This window comes from Diprion similis, chromosome 1, assembly GCF_021155765.1.
Source record: "Diprion similis isolate iyDipSimi1 chromosome 1, iyDipSimi1.1, whole genome shotgun sequence".
Taxonomy (NCBI): Eukaryota; Metazoa; Arthropoda; class Insecta; order Hymenoptera; family Diprionidae; genus Diprion; species Diprion similis.
The window spans coordinates 1458533-1482728 of record NC_060105.1 but is presented as its reverse complement, the minus strand read 5'-3'; the positions used below and the strand labels follow the sequence as shown (position 1 = coordinate 1482728).

The 24196-nt window shown below is 46.7% G+C and overlaps 1 protein-coding gene across 3 annotated transcripts in view; it reads right to left on the bottom strand.

The window, feature by feature from the left end:
* LOC124406721 (paired box protein Pax-8) overlaps nt 1-24196 on the bottom strand; it is a 75634-nt gene that overhangs the window by 2594 nt on the left and 48844 nt on the right. For all 3 annotated transcript variants that reach the window (XM_046882271.1, XM_046882281.1, XM_046882289.1), the window contains 8 exons: nt 21436-21601; nt 18679-18876; nt 6781-7034; nt 2511-2596; nt 2092-2371; nt 1061-1159; nt 510-740; nt 101-196 (listed from right to left, as the gene is read on the bottom strand). In XM_046882271.1, coding sequence (XP_046738227.1) covers nt 101-196; nt 510-740; nt 1061-1159; nt 2092-2371; nt 2511-2596; nt 6781-7034; nt 18679-18876; nt 21436-21601 — 1410 coding nt within the window. The remainder of the gene's footprint in view (nt 1-100; nt 197-509; nt 741-1060; nt 1160-2091; nt 2372-2510; nt 2597-6780; nt 7035-18678; nt 18877-21435; nt 21602-24196) is intronic.

Below are 24196 nucleotides of genomic sequence, written 5' to 3'. Positions count from 1 at the left end.
TGGACAATTAACAACAGCAGACTGTTTTAAATAGGATGAATAAAAGACGACTCTTGGATCTACCTGATCTAATCGGTACTCATACTCACTGTTTACTTACTGAGCAACCCGCTTGTCGCCGTCCCGTACCCGTATCCGCTGTAAGGTGCACTCGAGTACTGAGAGTACGCCGCACTGTAGGCGTAGTCACCACCGCCTGTTGATAGAGAGATAAAAAAAAAGACGGTCAGCAAATGATTTATTCATTGTGAAGCAAGGCGCCATTATACTCCTTTCCTCAAACTGGTCACCAGGGTCACTTCTGCATGGCTGGAGTCACCTTTGCATCCTCTGGACTTATTGACGAGCTCAAGTGACTTTACACGAGACTTTTTTCTTTTTTTTTTTTTGTTTTTGTATAGAGAAAGCGCGGGTCTCTTGGAAGCTCGTGACCAGTCGGTCACTTCGGAACATCGCTGAAGCGGAAAGTACGGTCTTTGCCGACTATCGAAGTGCAGGAGGGTACTCACCGGTGGCGTAGTGTCCGAAGCTGGGTAACATGCCGGAGTATGGCGGTATAGCCGACGATACCTGGGACTGGGAAACTGGTGGCTGAAGGACCGTCAGTCCCGGGTCACCTCCGGGGGTGTTGGGGGCGGCAGGGGCAGCGTTAGCCTCGCTGTGGAGCGATATCGGCGGACTCTGCTCGCCCCCACCCGCCCCAACGACAACGTACGGCACTGCGACGGCACCGTTCTCTCCTACGCCATGCACAACACAACACGACATTCGAATCAAGCACAAGCCAATTGGAAAAAATAATAACGGAACGTAAATTAAATGAAACACTTTGCGGTCTCTATAGTGCAGGTTCCGATCGCACCGCCGGGTGGTCCAAGGTTTTTTCTTCGACAATTTTCTACGAGTTCCTGTGACGATCTTCGACCAACTGGCGGTGTTATCGAAGTTTTTGCATCAGGGTTGTTTTTTCGACGTCGATTTCGCCGCGTTCTCAGTGACACGCAGAGTCGACTTGTAACCGCGAATTTTTCTACATATTTAAACGTGAACGTGAACTCACCTGTGGTATGGTAAGGCGACATGTTAGCCGGGTCCAGAGTTTGGCTTAATTTAAGTTCCTGCATCGTCAACGGGGCGAGGGGCGTCAAGGTACCACCTGCTTTCGAAAAATCCCCCAAGGTTTTTCCCCGTTTAGTCATCCCTCAAAAATGTTCATTGAGCAGTTCGCGTTACCGACGTCGATGATTGACCTCGCCTTGCCTTTACTCGTTCTTTATTTTTCTCAATTTTATTTCACCCCACAAACGGGAGAGCGAGTTACTTTCGCCGATTTGCGAAAACCCCGAAAGGGTTTTTGATAGCTTCCGACGTCAGGACTGAGGGTTGTTGTTGCACGTGGTCCCCTCGAATGGGGTTCGATTCGGCCACCCCAACCCATGGTTAGGTTATTATTCTCCGATCTCTGGCACAGTGCAAGAGTCATGTGTCTGAGTGACATTTGACGCAATCCATTATCGAAAGTTATTGTTGTACAGTTCGGTACGGAGGAAATACACGCGTGATTCAAGGCGAGGTGGAAATGTTTAGCGACGTCGATCGCGCGGTTTTTTCACGACTAGAAATACTACGCTTTTCTCTCCAATTTTCAGGAATGATAATCAGCCAAATTTCGAGATTTCCATGGTCCCAACCACCGCGAACCCGTCCTTTAACCCCTGCCTGCCACCGCCATCATGCATCGTTTAGAAACACGCAATAACATATAGCATAAACACAAAAAGCCATAGCGAAACGTCGTTGCATCTATAGATTTACTCGTGTTTGATAAAAGAGTAAAAAAGCTCACATACACTAAAGCAATACTACTACACCTACGTAAATTATATACAGTGAAAAACAGACGTGCACTTTTCGCAATCATTGCACAGCCGGGAATCGGCGAGCAGTGACGAGGAGCAAAGGTGCAATATATAATATGTATAATCAAGAGGCAGAGCAGAGTGCAGAATATATAGAAGGAGATAAACACGATATGAAAAAGGTAGCGATAGGGGAAGAAAAAGCTAAGGCCAAACAGAGGGTGAAGCTCACCTATGGTACCCCCTATGGGCGGGGTATAAAGATGGGGTGTCTGCGCCTGCGTCATCGTTCCGATGGAGCCGAGGGAGTCGTAGAGTTCGGTGGAGGTGGCCACGGCGGACCCGGGGAATCCCCCGTGTTCGTAGTACCCCGGAGCACCGCCGCCACCCCCGTTCGCCCCACCGCCCCCGCCGCCGCCCCCTCCTCCACCTCCTCCGCCTCCTCCTCCGCCGCCGCCAAGTTCACTGAGGAGCTTATGCTCGTCCTTGATACTCCATTTACTCGACCATAGCTGCGTCAAAGAGGAACAAAGAAAGGGGGATGAAACAACATTGAACAATCGTGGCTTGACCGTGACGAAGAAAATGCAGCAGAAAGCTCGATTGCTTCCCTCATCTTTGAACTGATGGTAGAACCAATGGTCGACTTACGTTGGAGTAGAGCTGATCTCCGTTGTAGCTATTTCGTTGTCTCTTCAAGTCGTCCTCAGGGTGATCGCTCAGGTCGCGATTATCGTCTGCGGACAGATAAAGCGGGGGTGTAACGGTACAGAGAGATACAAATAATAGGCCGTTCCGTGGGTATTATATGGGTAAAAAGCTCGAGGCCGAGCGGTGCAGCATCTCAAGTACAGAGAAGGCATGCAGGCAGGACGTGCCTATTATACCTCGGACATATTTGCCGTCGCCGCTACACAGCCGCCCGCTCCGCATCCGGGAAAAAGATTTACTACACATCTATCGCATATTTATTATATATCGTGGTTTACGATGAGAAAATGACGCCTCCCTCGCGCTCGGTAAATGTTTTACACCAAACTAAGCCCCCGTTAAACACGCCACGAATAGTTATAATGTTGAGATTCTACTCGCTTCATCGATGCCGGAACTATCCATACGTTTTTTTTTTTTTCATTCTATCTCCGATGTGCTTTTTTGCGCCTGGCCTCTATCGCAGGTAGGGTCGTTAACTGTTATGACGCCCCCCATCCACGGACTGAAGAATTTCCAGGATGCGATTGAAAGACTCGTTTTCGTTCCATTGAAAGATCGATCCTGGTTTCGATTGCCGGAATACCATTTTTTTCCTTTTTTTTTTTTTTCTTGTATTCAAACATTCGGCGATTCTAGAAGAGTAAAATATGATTTCAATGTCCCCTGGTGCTTTACTCGGTAATCCCAAAGCTATCGAATGTTCAGCAATTTTCTCGAACCTGTTCTTCGGCCGTATCGATGTAGGTACATTGTATTTATCTTTTTTACTACGTAGCGCAATCTTACATGCCCACATACCTGAAACACAGGTGTATAGTTATACTGTTTCACGGAACGGTCTTGGATCGAGTACAGTGACACTTATCGATTTCGCCAAGAGCAGCGTTCACCCCGGATTGTTCTGTAAAATGAGCGAACGATGCCAAGTTCGAGTCGGTGGATTTCTAGCGTCGAATACAGGGCGATTCAGGTCTAATTAGAAGGAAAACTTGCCTGTAAGCGGCGGTAAACTTTCTAGTTCAAACCGGTGAGTTCTATAATTTGAGAAAACTTGAATCCACTCCAAGAGCGCATAAATTTATCCAAACGGAAATTTTTGCCCGGTAGATTCGAACGACGATATATGTATGTATATGAATTTCCGTAACGGCCCTGTATGGCAGGTAGATGTACGTCACCTGGGCGACAGGTAAAGACACAAATCAAACGTGGGATTTAAATTGAATCTGTCGAGTCGTCGGATCGAGCAAGTTGCGCACGTGCCTGGATGGCAGCGGCATCGCCGGTGCAGCATCGCCGCGGGCATTGATGGATATAGAGAAACAATTTCGACTCCATTATACGTCCACACATCTTTATTATCAGCGAGTGCAGCCTACATCCGACGACGAACAACGCCGGCTCTCGGGGCTGCTCGGGGTTCGTTTGGGAATACAGTGGATCCGAGGGGCGGGGGGCTCGAGTATCTCGAATAATTAAATGACCGGTCCGTCGGGGCCCGGGGTCCGGGGATGAGCGTCGAGCAGAGGGCTCGTTAAATCCCGTCCACCCTGTCAAGTCGCTCCATAGCCGCGATTGTCCACCGGGTCGTCGGCTGCGTGTGCGTTCGCCGGCCTCACACGCATGGATTTTACACCATCGCCTGGCCAAAGTTCGCCGACACAACCCCCGTGTTTTACACCGCTGCCACGCTGCCACTACCACTCAGAAACCCGCTGCTGATGGCGGCAGTAGGTACGGGATTCACCCTGGGTCGGGATGACCGCCATAAAATCCGTTTTCGAGTTAAAATCCAACCCGTCGCCCCAGGCGGACCGGCCAGCTGACCGACCGACGGTCGTTGAATTTCGACTTTACGATTGAATCGTTTGGATTAATTGTCGTTGTAATTGAACGCGCATTCGCCCCTTCTTTCTTTTTTCGCTTTCCTCTCGAGAAGCTGGGGGTGGTTTTGGACGAGGACAAATTCCTGCACGATCGAGGTCCGAGATATCTGCTTTTGTATTTCACGGTCAACGGATCGGTAGGTACGATAAATTAAAGAAGTTGAGGAAAACAAGGCTCTTCAGGGTCACGACGTTGCACCTTTGACACTGTGAGCGGATACGTCGAAGCGCTTCTCCTCCTACTTCTGGTAAGTATCCGTTGTCCGGATGACGACGGGGGTTAGAAATAAGGAAAAATCGAGGGTATCCGGAAAAGAAACTAGCGAGGCCAGAGGTATAAGGCAGAAAAGTTAACGTCTCCTTGAAAGGAGCGGTAAATTGAATAATTCGATCATAGGTTTGAAAGGGCCCCGGGAGTTTCCCATGCGTTATTCGAAAGCAATTGAGTCAATGTCGAGCGATACAATACAAGGGTAATAATGGACTTTGGGATGAATCCGGCCCCCGACTACGTACCCACCCCTCGACCACTGTAATATACCAACGTCAACGTGTTGGTCCGACACGCACACGCTCTCGAAATACCCTGACAGGACAAAATCTCACCCGTGAAGGGACGGGGCAGATGTACTAAAAACATTGATTCGACTTTCAAATATGGACCACAAATCAACTCAATTATATTCTACTATTTAATCAATTTAACACCGATATTATTCTCCCTCATCTGCACAATTATCAGTAAATATATATATATATATAATATAAATAATATATCTATAATAGAAATTATATAATACCTTTCATCTGGAGTTTGCTATACGTTTTCGGAAAAAATCCGTTTTCAGTGCAAAGTAGGTACCTACATAATTGATTTGCATGTGATCAAAGGCTTAAGAAATTCCGCACATACATATAATATAAGCAGAATAATCTCAGTGACGTTCAAGGGACGTTAAAAGATAACCGTGTGCAATATATGTGCCTCGAGGGCGTCGCTGGGGATTTTATCCAAATATGAAAACGACGACACCGCGACGACGATGACGCAGGCGTCGACTCTGATGAGCGCTAATGCACCCACCGTCCGTTTGAATTAGAACCGACCGCGGTCTTTGAAGTTTATAATCCGATACGCTCGCCCCGACGCTCGTCACCAGGGCATTGAGTGCTTTCGCCGCAGAACCTACTCGCCACTTTGCAGTCGCCTGGGTGTAATCGAGTTCCTCTCTTCGACTCAGAACTACGTATACAAGGCGCCACTGTTGTTATAGCAATTTTTGTTCTATCTTGCGTATTCATTTGTTTTTTTTTGTTTTTTTAAATTCTTTCGATTGTCCAACATCTGCTGAGAAATTGAAGAGAAATAAAATTCTGTGCAGAAAAAAAAAAAAAAAAAAAAAAAAAATTGGAGAAGGGAAGAACCCTGAAGTCGACCGCCTGGAGTATTCGATACGGTTTTGCAGGGGCGGATGAGCGGGGCGCCGGGGCCCGGAGTCCACCTCCTTCGTCGTCCTGCACGTGTCAGAAATATTTCAAACGCGTTATACTCACGCCACGTGACGTAGGAATGAATGGCGGCACGTGCGTCGGGCCCGTTGACATTTGACCGATAGCCCGGCGGGCCGAGCGCGAATTAGAAATTCGTGTCGATAATCGCACACACCTATACCTATGTATAACGCCACAAACGCCATCGTCGACATCGCTGTTGCGAAACAAAGCCCGATTATTACCGCACTACGGTCTTTTTACCCGGAATAATACGCCATTGTTGCAGTTATATAGTCGAACCTCTTCCTCCCTCTCGATTCACCCCCCCCCCCCCCCCCCCGCCCCTCCCCTCTTTCCTTCTCAACGTCTCTTTGTCGCTTTTTGCTTTCTCGTCTTTTCGCGCTTGCGTAAGTCACTTTTACAGACCTCACTCACACTCTCTCTTCGTTCCCGTTGTTATAGATTTAATTTGTATCAGAGCAACGAGCTCCTCGGTCTGCAAACCCCTTGACATCCGCCTCCGCCTACCGTTAGACACTCTATTACCAAAAGTTTGCAACAAAGTACGGCTGTATAATAACCGCCTTGTTTCTGGCGAAAAGCATTGTTTTCTCTACTGATGATTGCGACAAAAGTTGCATAGTAGCGCAAGAGTCGACTCTACAAACGGATACATCTGATTTCGCTTGAGATTGTTGAAGATTTCAAGAATACAATAAAGTGAAGCTTTTTTACGTGTTCGGAGCTTGGCCATGTCTCATAACATAAAAGGACGCTTGAAATTCTCTACCCTGCATGCAGCAAAGAGCACAATAAATTTGTCTTACCATCGTCGGTGCGTTTCCGCTTTATGCTATTTCCATTGGGGTCCTGATGGTGAGCTGGGATGCCGAGGATGCCGCTGATGCTGTAGGCGTTGGGGGCAGTGGCGGCAGGGTGTCCGGCAGCATTGGCCGGGGCGTGGGTGATGACGGATACAGAACCGCCAGACCCAGGTTGACCCTGAGGTTGTCCTTGCTGCTGGGCCTGCTGCTGTTGGTGGGCGTGTTTCGCCTTCTCGGCGGCCTTGTTCCTCACGATTCTGGAAAAGAATAACCAGAAAAAGAATTGCGATTAGTAAAAAATCAGCGAAGAGATATACGATAGAAGAAAAAAGGCCGCACGCAGCGATTGACTACCGAAAGTCAAAAACCAGAGCGGCATGGCGGTGGCTACTCATTGTTTTCACCGGTCGAGTGGATCCTCGGTTATCGAGTGATTAATTACGATTAGGAGGGTCGCTCTCGTAGGCGGTCCCGGTTTCTGCCGACGTATGCAACACGTACATTATATGTTATTATAGGTCCTTCTGGGCGGGTTAATGTCGGGACGGACGGTACCGTGGCTGTGTGATACACCCATGCATGGATGGATGGATGGATGGATGGATGGATGGATGGATGGACGCAGACGAGGAACCCGGGATGACTCGCGTTTTGCCACGCGTCGAAACACCGCGTGGTGCCAGGTCCGGTTGGCTCCAGCAAATTCACCGTGCTACATCATCCCTCTGCCCCTTTCCTCTCTTCGTGCGATACACGTCACGATACCTAGACGTCTACTTACGCACGTGTATTGTGCATCCGCATCGATCTCGCATCGTGTACAACACTCCGATACCGTAGCGTAGGTACCCGGGGAACCTTTACATACAGCTCGACAACTACTAGACGTCCGCATCGATTAGCCAGCCAATATTACAGCTTGTATTACTTGCTAGTTTGCCCTTGGTATCAGATTGTACTTATCATTTCTCATCCCCTCGGGATTGTCACACTTTTTTCTCGACTCCCTGTCGACTGCCGCCTCATACAATTTGCCGCGAATAGTTCATCGGTGAAGATAAGCTAGTTTAAAGTGTCTTTCGACACCTTAAAACCATCTAAACATTGGATATGGAATTAACTTATTATTTTTCTTATCGATCAGATTGGTGGAAATAATATGTATATGATTTCAATGAAAAGTACCCTTATCTACTTCCTTCATCCCCAGCTACCATACGCTGGTGTGATACCATCGCTTGGTAACATAATTGCCCGAGGCTCACACCCAATACGGAATTTCGATTAGTTTAATCTCGATCTCGATCTCAGGAGGTACTCCGTGACCAGCCGATGGGTTCTGCATGGTTCTGCGTGGTGAAGTAAATTCAGGGGTTGGGTTTCGGCTCGGGGGCGACGCAGTGATCAATCAGGCGACACCTGTTGCCCGGCAGCTCTGGAAGTCGGGTGGATACCTCGACCTCCGCTAACTCGGGGTGATTAGACCCGATTCTCGCGTCTAGGTCCGCCCCTCGCCCCCGCAGCTCCAGTAGCCACGAGTCCAGACGATTTTGAAATCGGTCTACGTCGGTAATCACCGCGGTGTCTTCTTTGCGTTACACTCGACCCTCGGCTCCTGCATGCCCGATTGGCTTCGATTTAACAAAATTGCGATGCCCTCAGTGATCGTGGCTCGGGCGCCACTTGAGTCTTGCGTTATTGGAGCGCTGCAGGTGCTCCAGGTTCTGTGGATACATATGGCACGTGACGTAAGGACACGAGGATTCGAGAGGCGGGCAAACAACGCCAAACTCTGGCATTGCTTTTTAATTACCTTACGCGATAATGAAGATCTGCACCTCGAGATTGATCAGGAAGATTTTATGAAATACGTACGAGTCTAAATTCTTTCGTTTCGTACTGTTTCATCCGAACGACATCGAATTTAAATTCCATCTATTCGTTTTTTCTTCACGACGATCCCAAATCTTGGAATAAATTTCACAGAATTTTACAGCTTTACAGTTATCTTTAGACATAGATTTCCGTTTTTTTTTTGTTTTTTTTCATCCTATGTAGAAAATCTGGAAGCTCTGAGCGTTTTCCTGATCCCATAAATATTCAGGTCAACTCAACATATCGAATTTACGTTTTCCATCAAATAAACCACCCTTCCCACGAATGCAACACCCAGACACAAACTTGAGAGTAAAGGATAAATTTAGGGAAGCGGTGCAACGCCGCCAGGTTGAGGATATGTTAGAGGCAGGAACGGTGGTCGTAGGACGCAGAGATTCGAAGGAGGCGCAGCCGGGGGTCGGGGGAGGAAAGGTGGGGTAGAATTATGGGGGTAGCGAGGCGAGGCGCCACGTGGGTGGAAGCTATGCCTCCCTTGGCGCCGGACGATCGCTCCCTAACGGCCACTCGACGACTAAACTACCCCGAGTCCTCCTTCTCCACCCCCACCCCTGCCGACGTCGCCGTTCCTGCGTCTTAACTCGAGTGTCTCGTGGCTCTCGCGGAGAAGAATAAGAGCGAGAAAAACTAGGAAAGGAGGATAAAGAACAAGGAGATAAGCAGAGAATTGTAACATTAGGTACCTATAGTAAGTACAAGTCGGTAAAAAAAAGTTCTTCGTTCAGTGAGAGCCAAGTACAAAAGAAGGAGAAATTGATTAGAAAAAAGATGGGCTTTTCACCGGAGTGGATTCTCATATTATCGATTCACCTGAAACTGTAGGCGACATTAAAAGAGTCGGAAACTCGTTTGCATCGTCTGAAATTATTGGAGGTGTGATGAAAAAAAAATTTTTTTTTTTTTTTTACTTGAAATAGGAATAAAATTATCTTGCGCATATGCGTGACCGATAAAACGAGTTATTTCGAGCAAATCTTGTTCAAAGGAGGCGCCCTCTTTGAAAAGTTGTCATAATTCAAGTTTTACACGAAAGCAGATATCACGGGAGCATTATCAGCGAATAAAAGAAGGAGAAATCGGGAGTCGGAGTGGAACAGCGTTACCGGTACCTATGGGTATTAGGGATGTGGATAACGTTTGAGTTTCGGAACTTGTATATGGCGGGGGAAAATGAGACGAAGAGGAGGAAAGCAAGCAGGGGCTCCGGTCTGGAACCGCAAACTTTAACGTCGGCATTACTTTTATGCGCAACTTTATGCCAAGTATCCCATCAAATATATGACCCAGGTCTTCTACATTCCGAGTGGTGGGTATGGAGAGAAGTGGTGGTTATCTACATACCTATACCTACCTCTCTTCTACCTTATACATGCTTGTGCAGGTATACATTCGCGAATCCAGACCCATAGCCAGCTGTACCGACCAACGGGAGGCTACCCATATCTACTGGGCTAAATTATTGCAAATAAAACTTTATACACACGAATTGCCCCCGCCTACCTCTGCGGCTCAGTTCAGCTCATCGTCAGCTCAGCTCAGCTCAGCTCTGGCGCAAACTTTATTGCGTTACGCAGCGTGTCTTCCAGTGGAAGTTGTACAAACGGAACATATTCACCCCCCCCCCCCCCCCCCCTCCCAGCGTGGAAATTACCAGCGAAAAAATATCGCCTAAAATTTTGATTGTCCACGAGTTTGGAACACCTGGTTATAAGGTGTTGTCAAATTCATGCTTCACACTTCGGGACGGAGCTATTACGAGTGGTATTAGGAGTATTACCGTAAGAGGCGGCGTCCTGCAGCACTCGAGAACGGATTACAAGGGATTTCGGTATCCCCCACTCAGTTTGGCTGAGCCCCGGTGCACCGGGAAACGGCAAAGTCAAGAGGGTCGCGTTCCGGTGCAGCAGCCGCACAATACTCGGGAGTCACACTGTACCTATACGGATATATCTACTCAGGCATTGTGTGCACCGGCGTTTCACAATGCTCTAGCTGCAAGACTGGGTTGTACATGTATACATGTACGTATAATACCTAGGCGAGTAGGCAACGTTACGGTGTATCAATTCATCTACTTGTGTACTACACACACGCTCTGCAGTATATATGCCCCTGTACGACGCGATGGTTGTGTAGAACTACACATGGACACTCAGAAACCACCGTGTCGGGTCTCTCACTGTGTTACTTTTTACCCCATGCGGTAATTCGGATTTTCCTGTAATCAACGCGGATGCTTTTGTATTTACCCTCTGTGAGGGTAAAAAGAAAAGCGGTACGACAAGCAAAGTACGAACGTTTAGGAAACAAGATGGAAAATCGAAATGCCTGGTCTAGTTGTGCATCTTTGCAAAAGTCTCGAAACTTCAGCAATTATTTTTCACTATTATATACCAGTCATAGTATATCCCAGTGAAAATTACTAATAACAATGAACCGGTTTATCCTGAAACAGTACAAGCAGGTAATACGTATGACATGGTAATCGAGTATCGTGAATAATTTGTCGATGCAGCAGCAACGCCATCGAGGATTGGGCTGGCTGGTTGTTGGATGTGGACAACAAAGCACGAAGTGGACGGTATTCGAGGACGAAGAGCACCCCTGGTGGCCGAGGCATTTCGTCATTTTGATGAACTGCCGTGTGTATAGTGTACGGTAGCAGCGTGGAGTGCATTATATTATACGTACACCTATCTCGGCGTGGCGTATATACCTGAATCGCATTGTCAAAGAGGAGCAGCTGCCGCATCCCGATCCCCGAGCAGCATTTACCCGCGATGTTCAGCGGGGCTGCTGGTACGCAGTGAGAGACGACTATATTAACCGAGTATCCCTGACGCGACGTCCCGGCGCACCGTCGGCTCGGATGCTGTGCACGCCGGCGTCGAGAGGACGGCGTGTTTGTTTGCGTTGTGTCCCCGTCTGCACAAAGGGCCCAGGGGGCCCCCCGGAATACACCGGCGAGTCAACAGCCACGAGGACGCTTTTCCCGCTCGCAGTCCCATCCAGTTCACCCGATTTACGATGTATCATTCCACGCTGCATGCCTGCCCCCCCCCCCCCCCCCTTTAACCCTCCACGGGGGGCACCCTCCTCATGGGAAGCATGCCAAGTTAGTTTTACACCTCCGAAGTCGAGGCAAGGCTTCTGATCATTCGTTAGATTGCTTGTGTTTCTTTTTTCTTTGTAATCAGCGGATTGATTTGATCCTCTTTCTGAAAGGTGTATTATTTTTTGGTTGAAACTTCGACATAAATTCAAATTCTACTTAACCTGAATCGAAACGCGTCGGAAAGCTGCATTTTTAGGGGAGCATTTTTTTTTCTCGTGTTTAGCAGTTTAACCGGATATCCGAAACAGTTGAGTATGCGTATAGAAGGTTTCTTTGGTTTCCTCGGATCGGTCCTCAAACCTCAGATTCTTGATTTCAAAGCGTCGCTGAGAAACGACTCGGTTCCCGTGTTTCGGGGTCCTCGAAGACCGCAGAGGCCACCGAGTAAAAGGTCAGCGGAAGTGAGGGTCGCCGAGTGGGCGTACCTACGTATCACGATATCATCACCCGAAACTTTGATCACAGTGTGGACCCAGCATGGATGGGTAGCGGGAATCCGCGGCAGCATCGTCGAGTCAAAATGGAATTTAGCGAGGTAGGATTTTCGCGAAGCTGTGGAGAAGGGTCCCCGTATTAGGGCGAGCTTCCGGTCCCGTCGGGGCTCCGTCTGTCCTCTGACGTCTCCAGGGCAACGGCGGCCCTCCTCCCGATTTCCAGGTCCGCTCTCTCGGATCCTCCGAGTGTAAGAGAGCCGAAGGGATCCGCCGCCGCCGCCTCCAACGGCGCGTAATTGTAACTTCGTTTGAGGCTAATTTCGGGCTGGAGGGTATGATGAAACGCGGTAATAATTGCGTTATTCAGACAAAGGGCCGTTATGGATACGCGCCGGTGGTAACCGCCCTCACCCTCCATCGGGTAGGGATCCTCAGCCGCCGTCGACGTTCCCGCGTTTGGCGAATAAGGGAGGAGGGTTACACTCCGCAAATATGGCCGCTTTAACGTACCTCCGCACCCAGGAACCATATTGTCTCTCTATGCCGTATATTGTAAAACAAAATTATGTCCCTCGCCGTCGTGTCTACCCGCCCGAGGCAAATGGCGACCCTTCCACCATCCCCATCCCCATCCTCATCCTCATCCTCATCCCTCTCCACTACACCTACACCCTCCTCGTCTCGTAGGTCTGCCCGAATACCCGGCTCACGTAAATCTCGTTACTCCAAAAACCCTCTTTGTCATTTCCACGAGTCGAACGACCGGGATACTCTGCAATTGCACAGTCAACGCTTGTGCCGATCTCAAGGGTTCGTTCCATTGATCATTTAGAAAAGTTTTTTTTTTTTTTTTTTTCGCTTTTCGCACTTGTGAATTTCTCTGCACCAAGCGGGGTAGTAATTCTACTTTAACGCACCGCGATCATCTACCCTATCAAAAACGCTTACGTGGTGCAGAGAATCGGACGAAGATATACGTACCCAGTTGGTACACCTGTCGCGATAGTCGGTGGAGTGTATTTCCTCGGGTTATTTATGTAGGTGTAATTTAATAATCGCGAGATGAGGAGGGTAGATAGGAATATGTGGGTTCGAGCAGAGCGGAGGTCGAGTAAGTGGCACAAAAGTGGCCTCGACGTCGGCGTCGGCGTCGGCGTCGGCGTGGCCGTTCCTCGTTGCGCGGGGCCATATGGCTGCGCGGGAGTTTTCGCAGGGGTGCGAAATGACATGGAAGTAATGGACCCGCCCTTATTGTGCATCCGGCAGATTGACCCGTCAGATAGAGTCGAGAGTCCCGCTCCGGGTATCCACACCGAGAAAAATCTACGCGATGACGGATTGATACAATTCCCGAGAGCGAGATTTCGCTCGACAGATTTTCTACCAACTGTTACGCCTCTCGCTCGACTTCCTTCAGTTCGACCCGACGCCACCTCTGGCTTCGACGATCGTTCTCCCGCTCCGTTGGCCTTCCAACTACGTACCTACTCCGAACACCTTCTGGGTACACGGTGTCAACATTTTCGCATGGTTTCCGACCTCCGTTCCAGTGTCGAGAACCAATGTCGACTTCCGGAGTAGGTATCGCGCGCTATTTTCCGATCATTCCATTGGAAGCGGCATTACTTTACAGAAAACTAGCCGTTTCTAGGTAGGAAACCGAGGTCGTTGCCACCAGGGTGACATTCTCTGCCAAACGATTGACCATTATATCTAGTACAGATTTTCGAAGAACGAGAAATAATTCATGTTAATTTCGAAGTGCGGTAATATTTTCATATAAATTCGAAGAAACTAGGAATAGAAAGAGAGTAGAAGCTCGTTACTTGCAGTTTCCACGTAGACTTCAATGTGCCTAGTTTTCTCAGGACGAAAGATTTCCAAGAATTCTGTCAGCTCTGACGTTATCCGATTTTCTGCTTTTTGTTTCACGATGCTCGTACGTTGAGATTCCGTTGGGACAGCGAACGGATAGAGTCTCATCTTTCTATAGAGGTTTTGTTGCCCAAGATATGGTAATAAATTATTCGTACAAGATCTACGATCGATTTACAGTTCCCGTAAATCTGACCATCCTGACTGTGAAAAAATAATCTAACAAAGCTTGTTAAAGACGATTTCGATGCTAGACTAGATATTGTTCAAGTGTTAATTAGACTCCAGTACTTAACGATGATATAATTTCCGATCTAAAATTGACCGCTAACTCTCCAAGTAAATAAGAATCCTGAGTATAAATGTTCCCAGTTTTCATAATGGAACAATGCGGACCATCGCTTCGTCCCAAAAGTTCGCCAGTGCTTTCGGCAAGGTTTCAAAGAAGCGAAATTGAACCGATCGTTGGAAAAAAAACGGGAAAAGGAAAAGCAGCAACGAAAATGCGGTAGTGAGTTGTGTAGGTAAGGGGGATGTGGCAGGACGGGGGATTTTCAGGAGGAAATATTGATAGGCTTGGCTTTGGCTGCGGAGTCACGGTTGAGCAGGCGGTTGGTTCTCCGCCGAGGTGCCTATATCTTACGGTTTCCTCGACGAGCACTACTTTACTTGTGTCGCACACTCACACCCCCATAACCTGTAGGTAAGCCGAGTATAGTAAGGAATACGACTTGCGCACACGATCGCACGCACGGCGGCACACCTACGTGCATGGAAGGAGCGAGTGGAGCTCACGGCAGACTCTTAGGCGCGGATCGATAGGCACCGAGCAGGCTTGCCCAAGGTTCTCCTGCACGCTCCATCCACCCATCCACCCATCCACCCATCCAGCCAGGCAGAGAGAGTCCAGCCGCCTCCTCCTCGCGCCTATCCAGCCGCACCACTTTGCGGAATCCACGAAACCCGCAACCCCAGCAGCAGCAGGATCGCAGAAAGCCTTTTCCCCGGCTTCCTGTTGGTCCAGATACGTATTTATCACCCTTACGGTCGGCCAGCATCCTCGTCCTTGGCCTTAATCCCGGTGGTCCAGGCCGCTTTTCTCGAGAGCAAAGCACCACACCAACCGCGAGACGCGGCGACATAGAGAGCTTCGGTCGGTTCACAGGCGTGAAATCGGCGAGGATTGGAAAGGGATCCGTGAGATCTCGATTCGTCGCAGAGTCGCAAAAACAAATTCGTGTCTTCTGCCTTGTACAAAATGGCCGGGAATTTTTTGCTCTCAGTTATTCACCGCCGATGGCTGAGGATCGTTTTCCTGTAGGTACCTACTCACTGAGCTCAGCTCCGACTAATTGCCTTCCTCGCTCTCGCCTTATCCCCCTTTTTCACTCTCTCTCCCCTTCTCTCTCGGTCTCGCTCTCTTTTTCTCTCCTTTTCCGCTCCATCGAAGCCTCGTGGTTCTCGGTCAATCGGCGAAGACCTTCGTTGACCTACGTGCGACAAAACACAGGGCTAACCGGGGCGATAGTTTGTCAGGAACGGAAGGGATTGATCGAGTTTTGATTGTAGATTGCTTCGAGTTTTGTTCGAATGTGTTTTTGTCCGTAACTGCAGGACACTCTTGTCACTTTCTCCTCCGTCATGAGATCGCTTTAATTTTTCCTTACTGCATCACTTCGCGTTTTAAAATAACCGACGAGTAACTGTATAACAGAGAGTTCGCCAAGACACTTGAGTAGAGAAGCGCGTCACATCCGGAAAAAGATGAGAAGAGGGGGATAAAAATAAGAAGAAAGACCGAACGGAGAACGAGAAAAAGAAATATGCAAGAGAAATGATCGTCTGATATAAGTAAAATAATGGTCGAGTGGCTCTTTGCGAAAATAACATCCACGATATATTTCATCCCTAAACAGAAGAACGGAGGTAAATATGTCGCGTGATGGTCGGTTTTGGGGTGATAAATCCTGAACGAGGAACAAAAGGATAGCCGGAATTGCCCGGACGTCGTGGCGATTGAAAAATTCTCGCTCGGTTCCCGCGTCCGCGTTTCATCTGTGTTGGAAGATCGTTAGCGGATCTCGTGTCTGTCTAGGTATATTTATAAATTGCTTTGAATGTTCACATTATGTGCGAGCTCGATTTGTACATAATTTTTTGTTCCGCTGCTCCGCAACGTTTGAGAGGGCTGGTATACAAGCCGGTATACCTTCCCACCCGCAGAGGTTTCTCCTCTCTATAGAAGGACTCGAGGCGAGTTTTTCCGAGCGATCTACTCGCCAGATTCAGATCAATACCCGACATCTGGGCTCTCGGATCGCGCGGGGCCGAAGAGGACAAGGAGCAAGTAGGAGGAGGAGGAGGATAAGGATGAGGTGGCGAGGTGGAGGTGGAGGCCTCGCTCGAGCAACAAGCCACAGCGGCACACCCTTGGCTGCAATCCTAGGAATACGAAACCACCGTTTTCCGTCGCGGCGGTATAACTTGATGCTCGTTGGTTTAAGGTGGCTCTTTACAAACTCGAAATTCAAATTTGAAATTTGGCTTTGTGATTTAAATTTGATTAAATATTGCCTACAAATGAAAAGGGAATTCTGGTTCAATCCACGACTGAAAGAAAAGCAACAAGACTGTAAAAATGACTTCATGAATAGGAAAAACTTCACGCGATATTAACTTGACGGTCCCAGAAACTTGGACTTGAAGTAAAACAATACTATCATGACTCCGTATTACTTTGCATGATTTCACGTGACTTATGACGACTGTACTGCACGCGTCAATCTGAATTAAAAGATCATTGGATAATAATTCTGACTAATGAGAGCAACACTTTAGGTGGTTGAAACGACAACTCGTTCTGTTTACAAAATGTCGTTTATTCGATATTATACAGCCGTTATCGATAACACCGTCGCTTCGGCATATGTCGAGACTAATCACTCGAGTGTTTGGATCGAGGTTAAGGCACTCGAGATCGCTGATCACTAACGACGAAACGACTGTACCGTCAGATTGACGAGATTCGAAACATTATCTTGACGAAAAAGTTTCCTGAAAATTCCTCCATGAAATCTATATCTTAATCATTGATCCTATTGATCCGCGGTACAAGACGGGTGATGGAAAGAAAAAAACGATCCATGCCTCAAAATTATTGTTATTCAGACGACCAACATGTCGTTTTTCAAGTCATTTCCCTTGTACAACATTCCAACACGATTATCAGCCCCTTATCGACCGATTGCCATCACTTTGCGCATGATGCACATACACGTCGCTGATTGTATTTCTTCACCCTCCCCCCCTGCCGATTTTTCCGATACCGCCATTCAGCGGTACAAAGTAGAACCAGAGACTTCTGCAGGACGACAAACAGAAGCGTAGAACGACTACCGCGTGGATTCCCGAGGGCTGGTTGACCTTTTGGAGAAGCGCGGCAGGTCCGTCGAGGGAATTGGGGGATTAATTCAAGTGTTTTTGGCCCCCAGGGGTCCGCGGCTGAGGGGGGCGAAGCGGGCCGATCGACGGAGCCACCACGTGCCCGGCTGTTCCCGGCGCAGAAACGGGAACTCGGGGGTGGATGCGGCGCCCCCAGGGGAGGGCATTACGGCGTATCAGCACCGCACAAACCCGAGATCGGGTGGAAAGGGGGAGGGGGAGGCGCCCCTCTTCTTACGCTCCCCCGACACTCGAATTATAGTCGAATGCTCGACTCGAACACACCCGATTTTGCAACCCCCGAGTTTCCTTGCCCCCGTCACCTCGCCCAGAAGCTCATCGTTGATCTGCTCACATATGTCCCGAGATTTAATCAGCCGGTACTTCAGTCGGCTTTATCTCCTGCTTATCTACAACCCCGGATCCCCTCGTCCCGCAACACTCAACCCCCCTTCACCACCCCCCTGCGTTCTTCGTGGGTGCTAATGAAATTGAGTGTAACCCGTATCGAATTCGCTACAAGTGGAATCCGCTAACGCGATCAACTAGTGTTAATGGTACCTCACGCAAATTAGTTTGTTAGATGTGTACGAAGGTTGAATTTAGCTGTTATGCCGTGTATATATAATAATATGTATATAGATGCATTAGCTGAAGGGGTTTCTATAAGTGTGACCGTTTTTAATTCACTTTTCTATGCGACTCAGATTCGCTGTGTGATAGAGACAAAGGAAAAAAATTGTACGCATTTCCCGAAAAGGAGAGGAATTCACGCGTTTTTTTGGTTAAAGCGTTTAGGTCTGACGGAAAAACTAGAATAAAAAACAAAAGAGAATTTGATCAGCGCAAATTTTTGGCGGTAGATTTTCAAGTTTCAAATTTTCGAAGTACCTATAAATGACGTTTATATATAATATAATAAAAGTATATCTTTACACCCATATTTACTCTCTTAAGTGGAATTTTTTACCCTAAAACAGTTGTTGAAAACTTCCAAGGATCTCGTCGAAAGTGAAAACATTGATCATATACATATAAAGCTTGACGAGTAAAAGGAATCATATTCCTCTGCAGAATCTGTAGGTACTAAACTTTGGTAGTGACTGATTATTATTTTTTTTTTTTTTTTTTTCAACTCACCGGTTGATCGACGAGACGGAGGGAACATTGTCCTGGGAGCAGATGCCTTCAGCTAGGAGCCTGTCCCGTATCTCCCACGCGAACATCGTCGGGTTGTCCCTCTTGTAGTTGGCAATAGCGTCGACGACCGGCGGCGTCGCTACCTTAGGTTTCGAGCCACCTATCACGCCGGCTTTGAAGCTTCCGGTTTCGTAGTACCTGCGGGGTGAACGAGCGTGCGTAAATGGAATCGTCTCGTAAAAATGAATGAGTAGGAAAAAAATCAAAAAAAAAAAAAAAAAAAAAAAAAAGACGCCAATCCAAAATTTCACTCTTACGCAACAACCACGTCCGAGAAACGGACTCAACAGCATCGACTAGCCTGTAGGCATAGAATACTTGCAATCGGACCCCCCGCCGAAACCTAGTCGGCGTCCGATCTTATCAACGCGGGGTGGCCGTGTTCTGAACGAGCCCTTTGTGCCTAATTAGTTAAATAATATCTTCGCTCGTACTTAGATTCAATTACGCAGAGCCCGCAATAATGGTTCGGTTGTGGCCCGGACCCGGTTTCAGGTCCTGATTGATGCCGGTCCCGCCGCCGCCGCCGCCTTCTCTAATTCTCATCCATGGACAGTTTTCCACGTGTATATATATATATATATATATAATGCGACAGAGATTCTGTGTTTATCTGCAGGTAAAATTTTCCGATTTTCCCCATGGAATTTCATCTCATTCGTTCGTATAGGTGGAAAGAGAAAAGAAAAAACGATAGCAAATGACGACAAAAATAAAGAAAGAAAGAAAAAACCTAACATAAAAGAAGCACTCCAAAGGGGTAAAAATTTGATCGAATTTTTTCCATAAAAATCGCATAAAAATTCAGCCTTGTTGTTCAAGGCGGGTCCGGACCAAGAATAGTCTATATAGGCGTCGTTCTGCACTGTATGTGCGATTAGGGTTATACGATTATGACCCTCCACATCCCCGGCTTGAGTCGAGGGTAGAAAAAAGGAAAAATTTCACCCGCGAACACATGGCGTCGTATTATATTCTCGACGGGTGTATAATATAGCGTGTGGGTGTTTGTTATACATACCTACATATATGTATACATATATGTATATTTACAACATACTTTCTCTATTATTATTCGCGATATCCTCCCTCGTGCACACACCTTTTTCCATAGTTGATTTACTCTTCTCGTTTTCACAAATCGACCGAAATTCGCTTATAGGCGAACACGTGTGTTGTGCTGCATTGGATAATGGGGTAACGTTTCGAAATGCGTTGTGAACTCGAAATTGTAATGGTGGAAAAACAGGCGGGTTCATAAAACTATCAACCGTGTATTTACTGTTTTTTTTTTCCTCAATATCAACTATTTCAAAAAATGGACATTCGAATAACAGAATAATTTAATTGTTTAAAACTTAGGTACATCGACTCCTACTCTTCGAATGTGAAATGAGATTGCCGGGTACAAAGAGAAAAATAAAGTTAGAAAAAAAAAAAAACAGCAACAACAAAAACAACCCCGCGACGACGAAAAAATGGCGAAGGGCTCGCTAGAGGCGGAGGGGAAATACCGGAAGGAAGGCCCCAGGCGGTGCCCGATGCGGTTTTCGTGTTTTTTCGTCCCGGGTATAACCGGCCTCGTGCCCGTTTGATGGACCCCCGGAATTGGCGACGATTCCGGACCGCACGCTAGAAACCTCTCACAATAACCTATCCTAATGCATACATGACAGAATTGCTACCCAAGTGAGCGCATAAATCTAACCAGGCGTACAAACTTTCGGACACAATGTTCGTCACTCGTGTTATATATTGTTTGTTTATTAATTATATATATTTTTTTTCTTGCAAATTTTAGAGTTAAATTGAACCAAAAATAATCCCTAATACTGCGTACTTCGAAAGTGATCGATAGTTTGTAAAAGAAAGTATCAGTCACTGTTTTTTTTTTTTTTTTTCTTGGTATTCATTATCGACGCATTTGTAAGCGATGATGGTTTTTTTTTTCAGAAACCAAGAAGGCGAATACCGAAATTATGCTCAAGATTTTAATTACAGATCTCTGTACTGAAATCGTTTAAAAATGGTAGAAAGTCTAGTAGATTATTTTTATTCCACTGCGGGAATTAGGGTCGTTTGTTTTACTGTGAGAACTAATTTTTACAAATGGGCTAAAACCGTTTTTCGTTAACAGTCAATTCAAAGTTTCTCTTTATTGATCGCAATCGGTATGATAAGCACCTTGTTTATAACATTAGTCTATTACTTCTTGCGTAATTAGAAAGTTTCTCGTATTAGCTTACCGATACCCAGATTCACAATATACACAAGGTGCAACTACCTCGCGATGAAATGACTAAAAAGTATTGATTCTCGACTCGGCAACTTCCTTAAACACGTTGGTTCACCGTCTCGTCGACGGATCTGTGAATAGGTATATAGCTACGACTGCATTCGATGCGCACGACGCAGTATTGAACAGAAAAATATTCGCCGTTATACGCGACCCTCGAGTAGTTCAATCGCCTTCCTCCATTCCTCCAGCTTCCGGTCGCGCCAGCTTCCTTCCCGCAGGAGACGGGGGGGTCGTTTATACTTTCGCCTGCGCACCCCTCGACCGCGACGCATCACGAATCCCGAATTTTCCGTAGTGCTTAGATCGAAATTGGCGAGACACGTAAGAACGAGAACGAGACGAAAAGTGAATCGATGCTTGAACGAAACACTCGTGGAATGAAAAGCCGAGCTACTCACCTCGACAGTATCTTCGAAACGCAGCCGTGAGATACCCTGAGTTGTCTGCTGATATCGCAAGGCCTGACGCCGCTGTGAGCCAACTCGACGATTCTTTGCCTCACGACGTCCGGCAAAGGTCTTCCGTTAACGAAAACGCCCCCAAGTTGATTTACTCCACCATGGCCTGAAAACAGAAAAGAAAAAACAACGATTAGAATTGAAAGTCTTTTTTTTCATGCACGATAGTATCGATCTGAAATCAATCGCGGTGTAAAGAAAAACGAGCCGATTCTACCCAATTTTTCCTACCATTTTTTAACTTAAGTATAATGTACGTAGATATGTGATCAATTTTTTTGTCCGACGATATCTCGAGATCAAGTCACCAGATTTCAACGATTTTCATCTCAATCGACACGGTTTTTCCAAACTTAGAACTGATTTTTTTTAATTATTTGAATATCAAAGTTCCGAAAAACCAAATAGAAATGATGGATGAATGGATTCGAATGAAAATTGTCACCGTAAGGTTTTTCGGGTCGCCAATAACTAATCCCACTTCCAAATTTTGTAATGTTGTATCGATTATAGTGGTTTAAAATAAAAAAAAAATCGTCATAGATTCATGTAATACGGTATCCGATGACTTTAAAATCGTTAATCACAAATCTAAACTTATAGTTCGAAATTCGGATTGAATATTATTCTTTATTTTCTCTATGAATTTAAAACCTGCAGTGTAAAAACGTAAAGTTCTTCGACTATCTCATGGCCAGTCTAAAGCCGCTTGTTCCCTGCAAAATTGCATACTTCGAAAGAGCGTCAATGATTTCAATTTACTCAGCGTAACTCGGTTCGGATTCGCTACGGAATGAATTTCAGCGAAGCGTCAATTTCATGGCTGCCTTGTCGGAAAACAGTATCTCGAACAAACTTCTCTCCAAGAGAGAGAGAGAGAGAGAGAGGAACAGAAAGAGAAAAAGAGACGTACGTGGAAAGAAACATAGAGTCGTAACAACATCGTCGACAGAGACCAGGGTACGAGATAATTCTATTAGCAGTAGGGGTGGTTCTTCGGGGTTGTTGTCGCGGGGTGGCTGATCATTTGATCATTGGTGCGCTGGCCCGAAAGCAGAGACATATGTCGCCGAGGCCTTTTCGCACGTGTTAAGGTGCCTTGCAGCCCTGCCATGCACGGCATGGGCGAAAACTTCCATTATAATATTAGGCCACTGGCCGGACCGGGTTATGAGTCAATTTATTGACGTACCAACGGTATATAATCTCATAACGAACCGCCAGGCTCTCTTTCTCTCTTATTCTCTCTGTTCGCCACCCGGGGTAGCCAGATGTCGTCGTCTCAATTCGCAGGACTCGAGGCTGCTTTTCATCGACGCGACTCGATCGAGGAATTAGATCGTGTTTTAATTTTCTAATGAAGGATGAAAAATTTAATGGAAAGAAATTAAGAAGGTTGAAGGTAGAGAAGTGCAAACAGATAACCGAAATCTTGCAACTCTCGATGCAACGATTTGAACGGTGCAGGAAATGGATCAAAAGTGACAAACGTCAATTCGACGTTGTTCATTTCTGAAGAACATGAAGAATTTCTCGCTGCAATTACGAAATGGGTTAAAAATTAGAACGGTGAAAATGAATGAAAATATTTCACAGCCTGGGAATCTAACTTCGATCAACGCGATGTTGCGAATGGAATACTAATGACGCCTGCAACTTGCAGTGATAAATAACGTCGGTCTCTAATAAGCGACAAAAACGATTTCACCCCGCTGCAGAAATAAGAGAAGGCATATATGGGCAGGAAGATGGGTTCGCACGTGTAAGCGTACACACACGCGTATAATCCGCGTTTTTTCCGCCGCTCATTTTCCCCGATCGATCGGCGAACTGAGAAGGAAGAAACAATGAGGATATTCGGAGAGAAAGCAGCAGACAGATATACGCGTTGCGGGTAAGCGCGATGAACGGTCGTTATCGAAATCGGACTGCAGCCTGCACGGCTCCCGACTTCCGGTCGCAAATCAATTGCTATCCGCGTTTATGGTTGCGCCCCGCGGCGCGGCAACGGGGAATCGAAATCGCGGTTATACGCAAAAAGCTCCGCTGTGAGCTGGACACTCTGGGATTTCCTACGCCGGTCGTTCTCTCCGACCATCAGCGACCATCGCCCGACTTCCGATTGCCCTGCTCTTCACCCTGCAGGCTTGACTTCATTTTTCTTCTTCGCAATTCGTTCATATATATAGATATTTTGGATGGGGGTAAGAATATAGAAGGATCAAAGAACTGGAGGGCTTCTAAAGAAGCGAAAGCACAATTTGTAGAATTTAAAAATGCGGAAAGTAGAAGTGGAGTGGAGAAGTCAAAGAAAGAAACATGGAATGCCGGACTGTAGAATCGTCAGAATCCCTCTCGATAATATATAATCGTATACAGATTTCGACTTTCTATATTTACAATTTTCTACACCTGAAATTTCCACATTTTTGAATTTTATGTTCAAGATTTTCACATCTGTGAAAATTGAAATTGATAATTCTATTTTTTTCTTTGATTTCGAAAACGTTGCTCCGACGTACTTAAAAAAAAGCCTTGCGAACGTGAAACATCAGGATTGAAACAATTTCTTCGAACGAGTTAATATTTCTTTTGCTTCAAGGACTAGACGCATAATTTGCACGGAGTGTAAAATCGAATCGAATCGCATATATACAGGCATATCCATCCGCATGCAAGGTGAATGCATAATGAAAAGTTG